Genomic DNA, 14,174 nt, shown 5'->3' with positions numbered 1-14,174 from the left:
AGTAAAATTAATATGAGAAATGACGCGAGAATAATCTTCAAGCACACTATCTTTTTCCGGTTGGTGCTATTAGACCCTTCAAATTAAAAATTAAAAAGGGGTTGAATTGCAAACTAAAAATTAAAAACTAAATCACAGCTGTTCATTCTATTGTTTGCATTATAATAGCTGGTCAATCAATTAAGATGATTTTATTCTGAACTGAAATTCGATTCAAAAAAGTATTGAACTCAAGATAAGGCAAGAAATTGTGCGTGCCTATTATTTCTCCGACCAGTGGATTTCATACTACTGGGAGAAGTACCTTTGAAACAGAGCACTGAGAATTAAACCAAATTGAATTTGCCTAAACCGGTCCCTAATTTAATGTTCCCCTGATAAATGAATACAAACAAACAATGTAGCTCAAAATCTTCTTGTTCCTCTACAGGGCATTGTCTGCGAAAGTTATACGCCTGAAAACTTTGAACCGAAGAAATTTTATCGGCCTAAAAGCTCAAAGAAAGGGATATTGACTGCAGAATACCCGACGCAGATGCACTTAAGCTGCAGCGCCAGCGGCGGCCTTTCCCTTCTTCCTCTGGATCTTCTTCATGTAAAACTCCAGCTCTTTTCCTTCCAGAATGTATCTGTGTTGCCAATATCACAAGCAAGGATGTTAATGGAGTTACATCAGATTACCGTCTCCGATCCTGTTCGATCCGATTCTGAGTGCCAAACAAACCCTAAGGGAACATTAAAGAAACCTCTAAACTACCCTCCTTACCCATCCGCTCGGCCACATTGGCCTGGACGAGAAGAGATGCAAGCCAACAACCTCCCGCCGGTGAACTGCTCCTCGATATGGGGGTCGAGTGTACGGCCCTGCTGACGCTTCTCGAGCTTCCTCTTTACATGGTTGCTCTTCTTCGCTTCTTCCGCAACCCCATCACCTTCCTGCCCCTATTAATTGTTAACAGAACAAGGATTAGGTGCTTTTTAAATAGTATTTTCATGAAGAGATTTTTGGATGTCCAAGGATGGATGAAAGATTCACATTTACATACAGAAAAAAAGAAGAAGAAGAAATCTTTGAATATAATCTTATCTATAATCAGCTTAACAGTGAGAGAAGCTTTCACACAATGTATGTGCTTTCAAACTAGACAAGATGCAGACTCGACTGAAGTTGGGGTACATCATATGACTAATAACAACTCTACACCTAAAGAGAGATGTGCTACAGAAATTGCATACAGATCCGGTACAACTTTCGAATTTTTATTTCTAATAGTTGATCAGTGTGGTAATAGTGCTAGAGTACTGTGCCAAATCTAGATGCAAAGTGCATCTCATAGTAGCCAATGAAAGTTTAATTGCTGTATGTGAATAATTTTGAAGGCGTTTAAACATGTTTAGAAGGAAAAATCAACTACTCGCATGACTTTTAAGATGATTCTTATGAAACTATCTATACTAAGACATAAAATTCTTTTGAAAATTTTCATCTGGTACCTTGTAGGAAATTCTTGTATCATATTCCACACAGAGAGAGAGAGAGAGAGAGAAAGAGAGAGAGAGAGAGAGAGAGAGAGAGATGTCTGCATCATAGCGAGCCAAAAGAACCTATTGAAAGAAAAGGCTATGGCTTTCTGTGATGCACTTTGGATCTTGGATCCTGTGTTCAAATCTCTTTCTTAGAGGTTTTTTAATCAAAACCCTAATCAGAGAGAGGAGTTAGGAAGAAAGCAATGAATTCTCCTCCCCTTTCCTAAGGATCCATTTTCAAGGTTCTTTTGCTTACAACTTCCATATATATAAAATGTGGATGTATTACTCAGACGATAATAACTCCCCAGTTCAAGATAGTATCATCTGTGGAAAGTCAGAATTAGCAATTGGAAGAGTATACTTGTATCTCTTCGAAATGAGAAATACAATATACCTACCAATGTGTTCACACAGATCCAAAAATATCCAAACTGAGATATTACAATTCCAAATATCAAAAGCAGAAAATCTGAAAATTAGAAACCATCTATCAATTAAATATGTTGATATGCAACTGCCCACTATGCAGAAAACATCACTGTCCCAGCATCTAATCTAGTTTTAACAACCATAAAGAAAAAAATAAAAAAGACCAGATGGTCCAAATAGAATATAAACAAACAGCAAACAAATTTTGCATTAACGATTGATTTCACTCATATGAAAAAACACATTGAGATGGCCCGCATCAAATTCAAAACACTACACACAACATCTATTTCTCCTATATCCACATACTTTCAAAATGCCAAAACACAACAATAACTGTGACAACATGTAAGCCAAGGAATATATTTAATTTATATGGAAAGAGGCCTTAATGTTTTCAGCACTAATCCTTAATCCTGTGTAATCTACAAATAACACCTGAAGCTATATATTCGTAGAAATCATGTTTAAAATCCAATTATGCAAGTATCAGGGTAATCTGAGGAAGAGAAAGTAGAAATAAACTATAGATTAAAGTAGAAATATAACAAAAGTTATAAGTAAACATAAACCAAGTGACACACTAAATTAACCACAGCAAATGGAATCCCTGCAAGGTGGAAGCAATTAAGCTAAAAGTACCTCCGTAGCCTCCTTCTTGGTGGGGGCCTTCTTCTTCCTCCCTATATCAACACCATAGTGCTGGAGGTACCACTGCTTGAATGGCGCGGCATCTACCTGCACGATTGCGCTCTTCACTAGGGTCTGTGTCCTCACGAGCTCGTTGTTCGACGCATTGTACACCACATCAAGGATACGGGTCTTGCGGGTGACAGCCTCGCTCCCCCACGAATAGTTCCCCGTGTCTAAACGCAGCGCCCTCCACTTCAAATTGCCTCCCCGCACCCGGACCCTCCTCACCGTCTTGTTGCTCGAAAGCTTTGTGTTTGCCGGCTGCCGACCCAACTCATACCTGTCTCACAAACAAATTCCAACAAGTTCCAGAAGACAAATTAATCAACATCATCATAACAGATCTCTACATTTAAACTAAGGGCCTGTTTCAGTAAAGTTTCCCAAAGAAGCACTAACTACTATTTTCCACTAAAACATCATAAACAGTCTCTTGCGCAACTAGAAGCAAAAGCTTCTGCATTTAAGCCCAGAAGCACATTTCATCTGTTTCTCGATAATAGAAACAATTCCAGATTTCCAGGTGAAACAAGCACTCAAAATTATGCATTGAAAATTCAAGAAATACATCGGAGAAAGTAAGAATTCGGGCACCGTAGAGGAAAAGAACACGCAGATTTCACAAGTAGATAGAAGCTTATTTGGATTTGCTTCTGCTTCTGCTTCTGCTTCTGCTTTCCGCAGCAGCAGTCTCTACTAGAGCATTTGGCCAACAGAAAATGATAAGCAGAAGCTCCAATTTACCGCACAAAAACGCTGTTGGGGGCATTTCAAAACAGTGCTTCTCCTAACAGTACTGCTCAAAACATCACTTCAGAAAACAGCAGGGCCGACGAGGGCCCTAGAAAACTTCAAATTGAAGGTATAGTTGGATCAAACAATCGACCAGGTAACAATTCTGCTCAGATACAAGCATAAATCAAATAGGCGGTAAAATAAAAAAAAAAGCTTACTTCCGCTTCTTTCTCCAAGACTTCTTCTTCCCTCCGGTGGCACGCCTCTTGTGCATGGAGTCCCGAGAGATACCTGCTCGTGAGAAGAGGGCGCCATTGTTGTGAGCTCAAGCGACGAGTGGAGGTGACCGTTAGGGTTTTGAAGCGAGCATCGGAGAAGCTTCTTACCCATGTTGGAAGAGCGGCGTCGGCGGCGGCGGCGGCGCCCTCTTTCTTCGTCTCTCTCTCGCTCCCTCCGCTCGGAGACCCCTCGGAAGAAGGCCCCAAAACCCTAACCCTAGACTTAAATCGGGTCGGGTTGGGAGCACCTGCTCATGGTCTGAGCCTAGAAGGCCCAAAAGAGGCTGCCCTGGGCCTTTTATTAACCCAAAAGTAATGCATGGTATGGCCCAGGGATCCAGGAACCCGACCCGACCTGGGGATGGAGAGTTATCTTCACGCGCAAGGCAACCCACGCGCGCGCCCGCGCACGTTTATTTACTTTTTTAGCCCCCCCGGAGAGTTCGCACTGATTCTTCCTACACGGCACGTCGCACGGGATCTCGGTCCAACTTTGTGGGGCCCACGTAGTAAAGCCTCGGCGCGGCCCATTAGGATTTGTATTTGGATTATCAAACTAGTGGGTCCCACTCCTAACTCGTTCTCTCTCGGACGCCACGTAATAGGTCGCACCGTGTTTGTAATTGGATCTTGAAGCTGATTGGTCCAATCCTAACTCGCTCTCTCTTACGCCACGTAATATGTTTTAATTCCTTCAGCGAATCGGAATCCGAATCCTACCCTGTTTAGGTCGCACTGAAATTCCGAAAATGCCCCCATCTCTTGACCTATATATACCCTGCTTTAGCGTCGAATTAATTAGTCACGCGAAGAGAGAGAGAGAGAGAGAGAGAGAGAGAGAGAGAGCGGTAAAGAGAGAGAGAGCGGGGGTTTTCGTGAGAGGCGGCGGAGACGAAGGGTGGCGATGGAGTTGTCTTCTAGGGTTTAGGGTTAGGGTTTTGGGGAGAAGATAAAGAGGGAAGGGGAACCCTCTTGAGTTTTTGCATTCGTTTCCATGGCGCGCCTCGACAATCCCTTCGCGCTCCTTGACGACGACGACGCCGGAGACGACCTCTCCGCCCTTGTCGCCAAGGCAGAGGCCAAGATTTCGCCTCCTCCCACGGCGGCGACGGAGCGACCGAAGCCCAAGGCCGCGCCCGGTGCGTTCCCTTCCAAACCCCCCCCACCCTCCCAGTACGGTAAGGGTTTCTGGTGTTCTATCGATTCTGATGTTTATGCGTCGATCTTTATCTTCTATTCTCCGATTCTTTAGCGTTTGTTTCGATGTTTATTGGGTATTGTTTCCGTTGGTTTCAGCAAGGGAAGAGAGGGGTAGGGAAAGAGGCGGCCGCGGAAGGGGTACCGGAAGGTTGGGGTATGGATCTGGTGCTGCGGATGATGATGGGAGAGGGCGCTACGGTAACGGGTATTCGAGGGGTTATGGCTACGATTCCAATGGCCGTGGGCGGGGTGGAAGAGGTGGCGGGGGGAGGGGTAGGGGAAGGGGCTTCTATGAAGAACAAGGACCCCTCAGTAACCAGGGCCGAACTGGGGATGCTTTGAATGAGAGACAAGAAGCCAGAAGCCCTCCCAAGTATGAGAACGGGAAGTCTGGCGAGGAGAACAATGGCCAAGGCCGCTGGGAGGAGAGGGGTTATGGTTATGGTGGTGATTACCGTCGGTACAGAGATGGTGAGGGGCATGATGGAAGGGGTTACTACGGCGGTGAGAATCGCGGCTTTAGAGGCGGAGAAGGGCGTAGGTATGGCCTGCGCGATGGGGCTGGGAGAAGGAATGGTGGGTATGGATATGAAAATAAAGGCGAACCTTTTGCCGAGAAGGAGAAAGCTGGGGAAGTTGCTGCTAATGTTCGGACTGAAAATGTTGGCGCTGCTGGCAATAATGCGTCATCTGGAAGGTATATTCTGGTCTTAACTTGTCTACCAAAAATTATATCAGATGGTGCCTTAATATTAGATATACACAATGTTGGTGAAATCGATAACCTATTTAGTTACGTGAGATAGTTTGATCTGATGGGGTGACTTGTAGAGTTTGAAATTGCACTACTGAAGTAAATAAAAGATCACAAACTGAAGCATGTATATTAAATATGCAATTCACCTCCTGTTGTTGTAAATGTTGTTCTACTTGTTGACTTGTTTCTTATGCATATTGCTATAATAAATTTATTTCAATGCAAAGTAGCTTATTTAATATACGTATTCGAACTGGTATTAATCTTCTTGACAAAATTCTTTTGGAAGCAGGGAGGCAAGCAGGGAGGCTTCTGAGATAACTGATGCACCGAAGGTTGTTGAACCTGAACAATCTAACCCTAAGCCAGTGGATTCTGAAGATACTTCTGGAGAGAAGACTGCTGAACAATTAGAGGAGGAGGAAGAGGCCAAAGTAATTTCTTCTTCTTTTGCTTTTGTCTCAGACAAAATTATACGTTCTTTTCAACCAGTTTAATTGTTCTCTTTAAATAAAGAAGCACAAGATGTCTGATTGAATAGTAATGTGCAAAGCTCTGTCTCAGTTCATTTTAAGTGAATGCTATTGAGCTATTTTCTTAATTTAGTTGTGTTATAATTCTTTGGCATTTCTATCACCAGAAAATGACACTCGCTGAATACGAGAAGCTGGTTCAAGAGAAAAGAAAGGCTCTAGAGGCCTACAAATCTGAGGAAAGGAAGGTGGTGGTTGATAAGCAATTTGATGGCATGCAGGTTATCGAGAAAAAGAAAGAGGACGACCTTTCTCTCAAGCTGGTTTGTTTCTAGATTTGTGGAAAACTTATATTTGTACCTTTCAATTTTTATTATCAATTATCTAACTTCTTATTTCTGAGCAGAAATCTGAAAAGGACAAGAAGAAGAAGGATGTTCTTGAAAAGGAAGAGAAAACTCGCAAGGTAGCACACAAGTAAACTAGCCTAGTTAGCTTCTATCTACTGCTGGCTTCTATTCTGCTGTTTGTAAACTGTCCTCAATGCCCTCATTGTCTGACAATGTGTCTTTGTATACTAAGTAATAAACGGGGGATAAATGATTATTAGCTTGCTATATGGTTAATTTGTGGAGTTATCCAGTGGTAAAAATTCATTATCTTTGAGGCAAACAATATCTTAAAAATATCCTTTTTACTTCTTGGCTAACAAATTCTTCACTAAAGTATATACAAAGAGAATTGCTGATTAAACAGTGAAGAGAAAAGATGCTTCTGATGATGCCTGATAGTTTGGAGTGATTTACTAGTTCAGAATGAAGATTTCTACTTTCGTACCACTTGTAGAATTTAGAAAATGGCACTTAACAATTTTATTCTTTTGCAAATTAGTTAAGATGAACATTACCTTTCATTATGACTGCATCTTAGGAATTGAATGCAGGATGGTTTTGTAATCTTTATACCTGCAGAAGTGGGGGCCCTATGATTGTCTAATCTTTAAGTCTATGCTCGAGTTTACCATTAGCAATTTAAATTTGTTTGAATTATTTGGGGGAAAAGGAATAATAATTAGAAATTGTGAAATATGTTGACTATGAGAAGATGGATGGACATATATGGTATAAGTGTATAAAACTACTCCTTAGTTCCTAGAATTAAGGGCAATTTCCTGTAGAAGACCTACCTTATGGTGCCTGTGCCCTTATGTAACAAAACTCTTCCGTACTTCTGGCAAGTCTAAATAATCCTAGTGAGCCCTGGTTACAAGTAGAGATATAGTAAATATAGCCATTTTGGTTGCTGGCTTTTGCTCTCTTGCATTTGCTTTACATAATATCACATGCAGGCCAAATGCACTTGTATACCGGACTAGGGCCTACATTGGGAATGAACCGCCCATGGCACCGCCAGTTTGATGCTTTAAGGACCTAAATATTTTAGAAACCGCTTTAACGTTTTTGTAAGCTGCCATCAAAAAAGCAGCTGGTGGCAGTTTCGCTACCATTGAAAGAGTAAAGCTGTAAAGCGTTCTTTTATTTTGGGACCCTTTAAACTATCAAAATGGGTGCATTTGGACAATGCGCCCCCAAGCCTAGGGCTGGGATTTATCTCGATTTTGATGTCTGCACTTTCTAACCAAACAGCATGACCTTACCCTTTCTTTTATTTTTTGGTTTTGCCAGTCTGTGACCATCAACGAGTTCTTAAAGCCATCTGATGGTGGGACTTACAGAGGCCGTGGGCGTGGGCGCGGCCGTGGTGGATACAGAGGCGGCTATTCTGGGCGTGGTCGCCGTGAGTTTGTGCCAAGCATTGATGATGCTGCCCATTTTCCGGCGCTAGGGCAGAATACTGCTACAAAGGCAGAGCCTGCTGCGAAGGCTTAAGTTTTGATAGTTTGCTAGGTTTTTAATTTTTTATTTATTTCCCCCCTTCTCTTTCCTATTTTTTTTTTCTTTTCCTTTTTCTTTGTTTTTTCCCTCTCTCAGAGCCTTCTATCATCATGTTTTGGCCTTGGATACTATTCTTCTGCTTGATTTTGTTTTTATCATTGGAGTCCTTAGTCATTTAAGTTATTAACAGTTTCTGCTTTTCTACTATACAACTTGTATCGTTGCAATTAGCTTTTTATCATAGATGATCGGTTGTCATGAAGGGCTTGTGCTGATGTGCCTATCAATTATTTTTGGTTTATATGATTTTGTATACTTATTTTGAATAGGCGTAGTCTTAGTTTCATGCCATGCTGTATGTGATCTCCAAAATTGGGGTTAAGTCGGTTTTCTGGGTGTAGCATATGCTGCTGGGTTTTAGGGTCATTTTATGCAAAATTTTTTGCATTGAATGTACTGTTTTGGCAAGTGTTTCGTGTGATTATTATGGGCAACGGTTGCGACTTCTCAGATTATTTTATTTTTTGGAATTTTATTATGCGTTGGGATGTACTCAGACAACCAGGTCATAAGGTAATTAACAAATATGCAAAGGATAATTATTCTGCTGACTTGTGATTTGAATTTGTGATTTACAACTATAATCATTTAGAAATGTCATAACTGCACAATCGATATACTTAGATGGTATAGCTCCATTTTGTCTTTTTATGGTTCTATTGCAAACGTTGCAACATAGGAAAAATTGAAAAATCTGAAATAGCTTTTTTTTTTTTTTTTTTTTTTTTTTTTTTTTTTTTTTTTTTTTTTTTTTTTTTTAAAAAAAAGAAGTTGTTTTCTCTTCACATTGTCGTTAGGTTTATCCTCGGGCTGATCTTCTCTCGTTCTTCATACATATCTATGATTATCATAATATCTATTTTAGAACCAGTGAAGTTTAACACTAAAAAAGTAGAAAGTTTATCTTAATGTTTCGACTGTAACTGATCCAACTCACTCTTGTTAAAGTCCCACTTTGATAACGCTCTTACTAATAAGAAACGAGGATGGCCCCTTCCCTGCTTTTGGCATTTTCTCAAGTGGTTAGGTGAACCTAGTGCATTAAGGTCAACGCACCTTATGGATCTCCCAAGTCTCCGTTCTCATCACAACCTAATTCTGTTGAATCAGTAATAATAACTGATAGCTACGTTAAGAGGAGAACCTGAGATAGTTTATGCTGCAACTTGCTTACAAATGCCACCGAGTCAAGCGATTAATGTTGAAAAAGTATGCAAAACTATTTATAGAGAAAATGTATCGAGAATTATACCAACATTATCCTCCGCTCTTCTCTTCGTCGTTGGTTCTGAATGAGGATTTGCGGGCTTTCGGCATGGATACCGGTTTTGGTGATCATGGCAGTGCTCTCCTTATTCGCACTCGTCAGTATCAACGTGGAGAAGCTCTTCTTCAGCTCTAAGCCGATACCGTCCTCAGATAGCTCAAACCATGATCAGCTCATTCCTAATCAAAGGTGAGCGCCGCGCCCTTTGTGTTTGTCTCTAAACTTCTTCATGTAAAGACAAGCCTTCCAATATATATATATATATATATGTTTGTATGTGTTTTTCCTTTAGGTATGTTGAAAGAAAGGGAAGAGTAAGGGGAGATGATTCTGATGAAATAGGGAGAAGGGCTCTTATTGAGGTGAACATGACACCTGCAACAAGCAATTACAGGAGCAACCTTAGTTGGACAGTGGTGAAAAGTGACTTCACCTTTGCTGTTGGCAAGGCTCCCTTCAACAGTTGCCATGCTTCCACAATAGTTGAGGTTCATTACCTATCTACTCATTCTCTTGCTTTTCTTAAATTGGATAGTTTTGCCCTTTTCTATCATATTTTCGGCTTTTCATGACTATTGTGTTATGATTGGTTGCTTAAGTAGATTGAGAAGGACCATCTTTTGGTGGCATACTTCGGTGGTTCACGGGAAGGAGCCCCTGATGTTAAAATTTGGCTACAAAGATTCAAGGTGGGAACCACCTGAGAGTTTTTTTCACCCTTTCTTTTCTCATTTAATCTTGAGTTATACTGATCGAATAAGATCGATCATTGCTCAAATCATGATGAAGTTCTCCTTTGCAGGATGGGTATTGGCACCCCCCTTGGGTCGTCGATGAAGAACGGAATGTTCCGATGTGGAACCCAGTATTGGTTATGCTCCCTAGTAAAGAGTTGCTTCTCTTCTACAAGATTGGTTTGGAGGTGCAAAAGTAATCTCCTAATCCACTTTTCCACACTGAAACTCTAGACCATTGAATTGTCGAAGAATATTACACTGAAAAATTCAGCGAAGTCGAGAGTTTAAAGATGAGGTTGACTATGATGAATGCTAATCTATGATCAGTTGAACACAGATGGAGCGGCTTTATGAAACGATCGGTCGACAGTGGAGCGACTTGGCTACGCCGAGAACAACTTCCTCCTGGAATTCTCGGTCCTACAAAGAACAAGGCATGTAGGAAAAATTATTAACAAAATTATCTGCCCACAAATGGTTTTACGCATTCGAGATTGTTTCCTTGACGCGAGCCTTTTCATCGCAGCCTCTCTTGCTGAGTGATGGCCGCATCCTCTGCGGTTCTTCCATCGAAAGCTGGAATTCATGGGGAGCATGGATGGATGTAAGTGCTTAACTCACCGCAAAACAGCTTACTTTTTTCACTACAATTCCATTAGTAACACCACATGTGGATCAGGTCACACAAGACTTTGGCTACACTTGGAAGAAGTTTGGCCCCATATACATTCAAAATGAACCACTTGGTGTGATACAACCCTTCCCCTATCAAACCAAGAACGGAACGATTCGAGTTCTAATGCGGTCGTTTCTCACCGCCGGCAGAATCTACATGTCAGAATCTACCGACGGAGGTCTCACCTGGAGTTTCGCGAGACCGACACAGCTACCGAATCCTAATTCAGGTTTCTTCTTAGCAAATTTCTTATATCCAATTTTTAAACTGTTTAGGTTAGTTTATTAATACAAATCGATGTAGGTATTGATGGAGTTGAAATGAAGGATGGTGGACTAATCGTTGCGCACAATACGAACACGAGGGGCGAACTTAAGTTAGCATTCTCCGACGATGATGGCGATTCTTGGAAAGAGGTGATAACACTGGAGAAGAATTATTCGATGGAATTCTCGTACCCCGCTGTGATCATGTCTATGGATGGACTCATCCATATCACATACACCTACAATAGGACACAGATCAAGGTTAACATATTGCTTGCTTCTTACATTTTTTGTGATTTTTTTTTTTTTTTTGTTCTTGTAAATGCTAAAAATTCATTGTTCCTAAATGCAGCATGTAGTTATCCGGCCCGGGTGACCATTATTTCTGAAGCCTTATAAGCAGAAGAGTTCTTTTTTTGCCCCCTTTTTGGTAAAAGATCAGGAGAAAGGGTATTGATGTATTATTGTATATAAACAGCAAACAACCAACGTACTCTGCAGTAATAAGTACATATATATGCAACTTACTTGAACTACCATCCATTTTGAAAGTACTATCTAAGCTTTAAAAATTTTAATTTTGCTATTTATTCTACAAGTTAAAGAAAAAAAAGAGAGAAAATGCTATCTAACCAAGTCATTTAATTTAAGCCATTTGATGACTCATTTACTGTGAATTTTGGATTTGAAGTCTATTTATTAGACTTGTTTAAAACATCTCAGTGATTCAAATCGCTTACAATTTTGTTAAAGTGAGTACAACGCTCAAAAAACATAATTGAATTTGATGGTTAGGCATTAAAATTATCCTTATAAAAATGAACATTGATCAAGTTCCTTTCATACAATTCAACCAACCAATTGTTCGTCCCTTAAAAACTTAAACAAAACAAAATAATATTTTACACAGATTAAAGAGAGAGAGAGAGAGAGAGAGAGAGAGAGTGAGTGAGATAACACTAGGGTTTAATGCTTTTGTTCGGATCGTACAATTCCACTCCAATGTGTACCTTTATTTGGTCAATGAACACGAGAGCCACAGGGGAAAAAAACACATAAGCCACGCCCTCTAAAATAAATAATAAATAAATAAAAATCCTTAGGTTAATGATGCCCATTGCCATCTAAAAGAAATTAGAAGTTGATTACCAATTACATCATACTAAGTAAATAGAGCGCGGTGTAAGCATTATTATGATAATAACTAAGAAGGACCTAAATCCATATTATGTCTAGGTCTATGTAGAATTTTTAGTTTAGTTATTCAATTAACATGAAACACAATACTAAAGAGTAGGTGTATTAACTCAAATAAGTATTGTTGTGTTGGGAATCCGGTACTCGCCCCGGTACCGGATCTCGTGAATCCGCAACCCGCTCCGATACCGACTGCTGTGGATTCGGTATCGATTGTTGGGATTCCGCAACGGAAACGTCAAATCGGGTTTTTACCATAAACCCGTCTTCTCAACAAAAGCTGATACAATCATAAAAGAGAGAGAAAAACCAAAACAGAAAATATGCGGATAAAATAAGATTCATTAAATAAGAGAAGATTACACCTGACTCCTCTTCTGCACAGAGTAGCTACAACCCGAGCCCTCTTTCCTAAATCTCTTCTACCCTTCTCTCGTCTTCTATAAACCCACAAAGAAGACAATCATCCACGCGCACCCATGCACTAGGTGCACTAAATAACTCTCTCTCTCTCTTTTTCCTCTCTGGTACGGCACCCAAGAGGTCTTTTTCTCTCTCTCCCTACTCCACCTCAAAAGCAAACCCACAAAGAGTTATTTATAAGGCTCCACTAAAACGTACCCCAATCCTAATATATTTAGGATTTCTACTCCAATTAATATCTAAATCTATCTTAATCAATCTCTATTAGATTTAAATATTAATCCTAATCTAGTTAGGTTTATCCTCTAATTAATATTTAAATTTTAATTTATCTTCAACAGATTTAAATATTAATTCTTATCTAAATAGGATTCAACTACAAATCTAATCAAATCCTAACATGTTGGTCTTGCAAAGTGATTATGATTAGTGAAAATCATCGCTTAAGGTACTCATTTGGAAAATTATCCAATTCATAGTAATCGCTTTCTCTTAAAATCTCCTTAACAATTTCTATTGATCTCCACAGTTTTGAAGATTCCGAGTCACTCGTCTAAAAATAGCAGTGTAGGGCGAGGAACGGAGTAGTAATGAGTAATGAGCTCACGATATGTTTATATATCTTATAAGTTCTTATAAATATGTCATATCTTTGGTTCGCATGTGCTTTGATCTTGAATATGAACATTGCTGAAGATGTTTTCACAAAACATTAGATCATTTTTTGCATGTCAAACATATAGGTTGCTAATGGGCCCTCAACGGGCCCAGCCCAAAATAAAGCATTTTGGGCTACAGCCGAACCTTGTCCGAAGTAGCGTCAAGGTTACATTTGAAACGAATACAAAATATGAGACACGAAATATAACATGACGTCTCGAATACTATGACTCATTGGCCTTGCAATAATTAGGATCCAAGACATGGCGAATACAAGATAACGTTTAGATGACACTATCTATCTAAATACATACCTATTGTGCTTTTAAAAGAAATGATAACGAGTTCGACTTGTTGGATGAATAGCATTAAACCCTTCCTAACATCTTCTGTAACTAGCTTTTGTTGTAGATTTTTTGTTACTATAAACTTCTCACAAGACTATTGAATTGGACACCAAAATATAAATATCCAAAAATACCTTATCTTCACGAGGTAATTATTGTAAATATTGTAGTGTGGTCTATGGTCAAATATACTAGAGTACTACTGAAGAATAATAGATCATCTTTGACTTGGACAAGTAACAAAAATTATTGTGATAAGATAAGGTCTCAAATAGATTACTTCCCAATTATCTTTATCCATAAATTACTACAAATAGATAATTTGATCTTTATCCAAATTGCATATGTTTACTTCCCAATTATAATAAAACACTGTCCAATTATAGTACATAGTTTATCCAACCATATCTTTGGAAAATCGTGAGATGCCAAATGTCACTATATGAGACACAAACCTATCACCATATAATCTAACTGGTATAATAATATATATTTAGGGGCTGTTTGGTTGTATGTAGCTGCAACTGCATTACAATTGTAACTATATATAA

General features: G+C 39.6%; 3 protein-coding genes across 4 annotated transcripts; 2 read left to right on the top strand and 1 right to left on the bottom strand.

The window, feature by feature from the left end:
• LOC109720688 (40S ribosomal protein S8-like) lies at positions 170 to 3,917 on the bottom strand. The gene is made up of 5 exons (XM_020247957.1): positions 3,774 to 3,917; positions 3,606 to 3,678; positions 2,602 to 2,932; positions 767 to 942; positions 170 to 629 (listed from the first exon to the last, which is right to left on the bottom strand). The coding sequence occupies exons 1-5, from the start codon at positions 3,775 to 3,777 to the stop codon at positions 542 to 544; spliced, it is 672 nt and encodes a 223-aa protein (XP_020103546.1). The 5' UTR covers positions 3,778 to 3,917; the 3' UTR covers positions 170 to 541.
• LOC109720290 (RGG repeats nuclear RNA binding protein A-like) lies at positions 4,474 to 8,309 on the top strand. 2 transcript variants are annotated; one of them, XM_020247314.1, is made up of 6 exons: positions 4,474 to 4,804; positions 4,962 to 5,562; positions 5,915 to 6,056; positions 6,263 to 6,418; positions 6,502 to 6,561; positions 7,781 to 8,309. In XM_020247314.1, exons 1-6 carry the CDS (start codon positions 4,660 to 4,662, stop codon positions 7,982 to 7,984), a joined length of 1,308 nt encoding a protein of 435 aa, XP_020102903.1. In that variant the 5' UTR covers positions 4,474 to 4,659; the 3' UTR covers positions 7,985 to 8,309. The 2 variants fall into 2 exon arrangements, with proteins under 2 accessions (XP_020102903.1, XP_020102893.1); XM_020247304.1 differs by having other exon boundaries at positions 4,474 to 4,843.
• LOC109709577 lies at positions 8,858 to 11,529 on the top strand. Its single transcript, XM_020231877.1, has 9 exons — positions 8,858 to 9,506; positions 9,610 to 9,805; positions 9,920 to 10,006; positions 10,120 to 10,247; positions 10,392 to 10,488; positions 10,581 to 10,658; positions 10,734 to 10,959; positions 11,034 to 11,257; positions 11,349 to 11,529. The coding sequence occupies exons 1-9, from the start codon at positions 9,343 to 9,345 to the stop codon at positions 11,370 to 11,372; spliced, it is 1,224 nt and encodes a 407-aa protein (XP_020087466.1). The 5' UTR covers positions 8,858 to 9,342; the 3' UTR covers positions 11,373 to 11,529.

Source organism: Ananas comosus, linkage group 1, assembly GCF_001540865.1.
Source record: "Ananas comosus cultivar F153 linkage group 1, ASM154086v1, whole genome shotgun sequence".
NCBI lineage: Eukaryota > Viridiplantae > Streptophyta > Magnoliopsida > Poales > Bromeliaceae > Ananas > Ananas comosus.
Note: the sequence above shows the minus strand (reverse complement) of the source record. Positions and strands in the feature narration are given on the sequence as shown.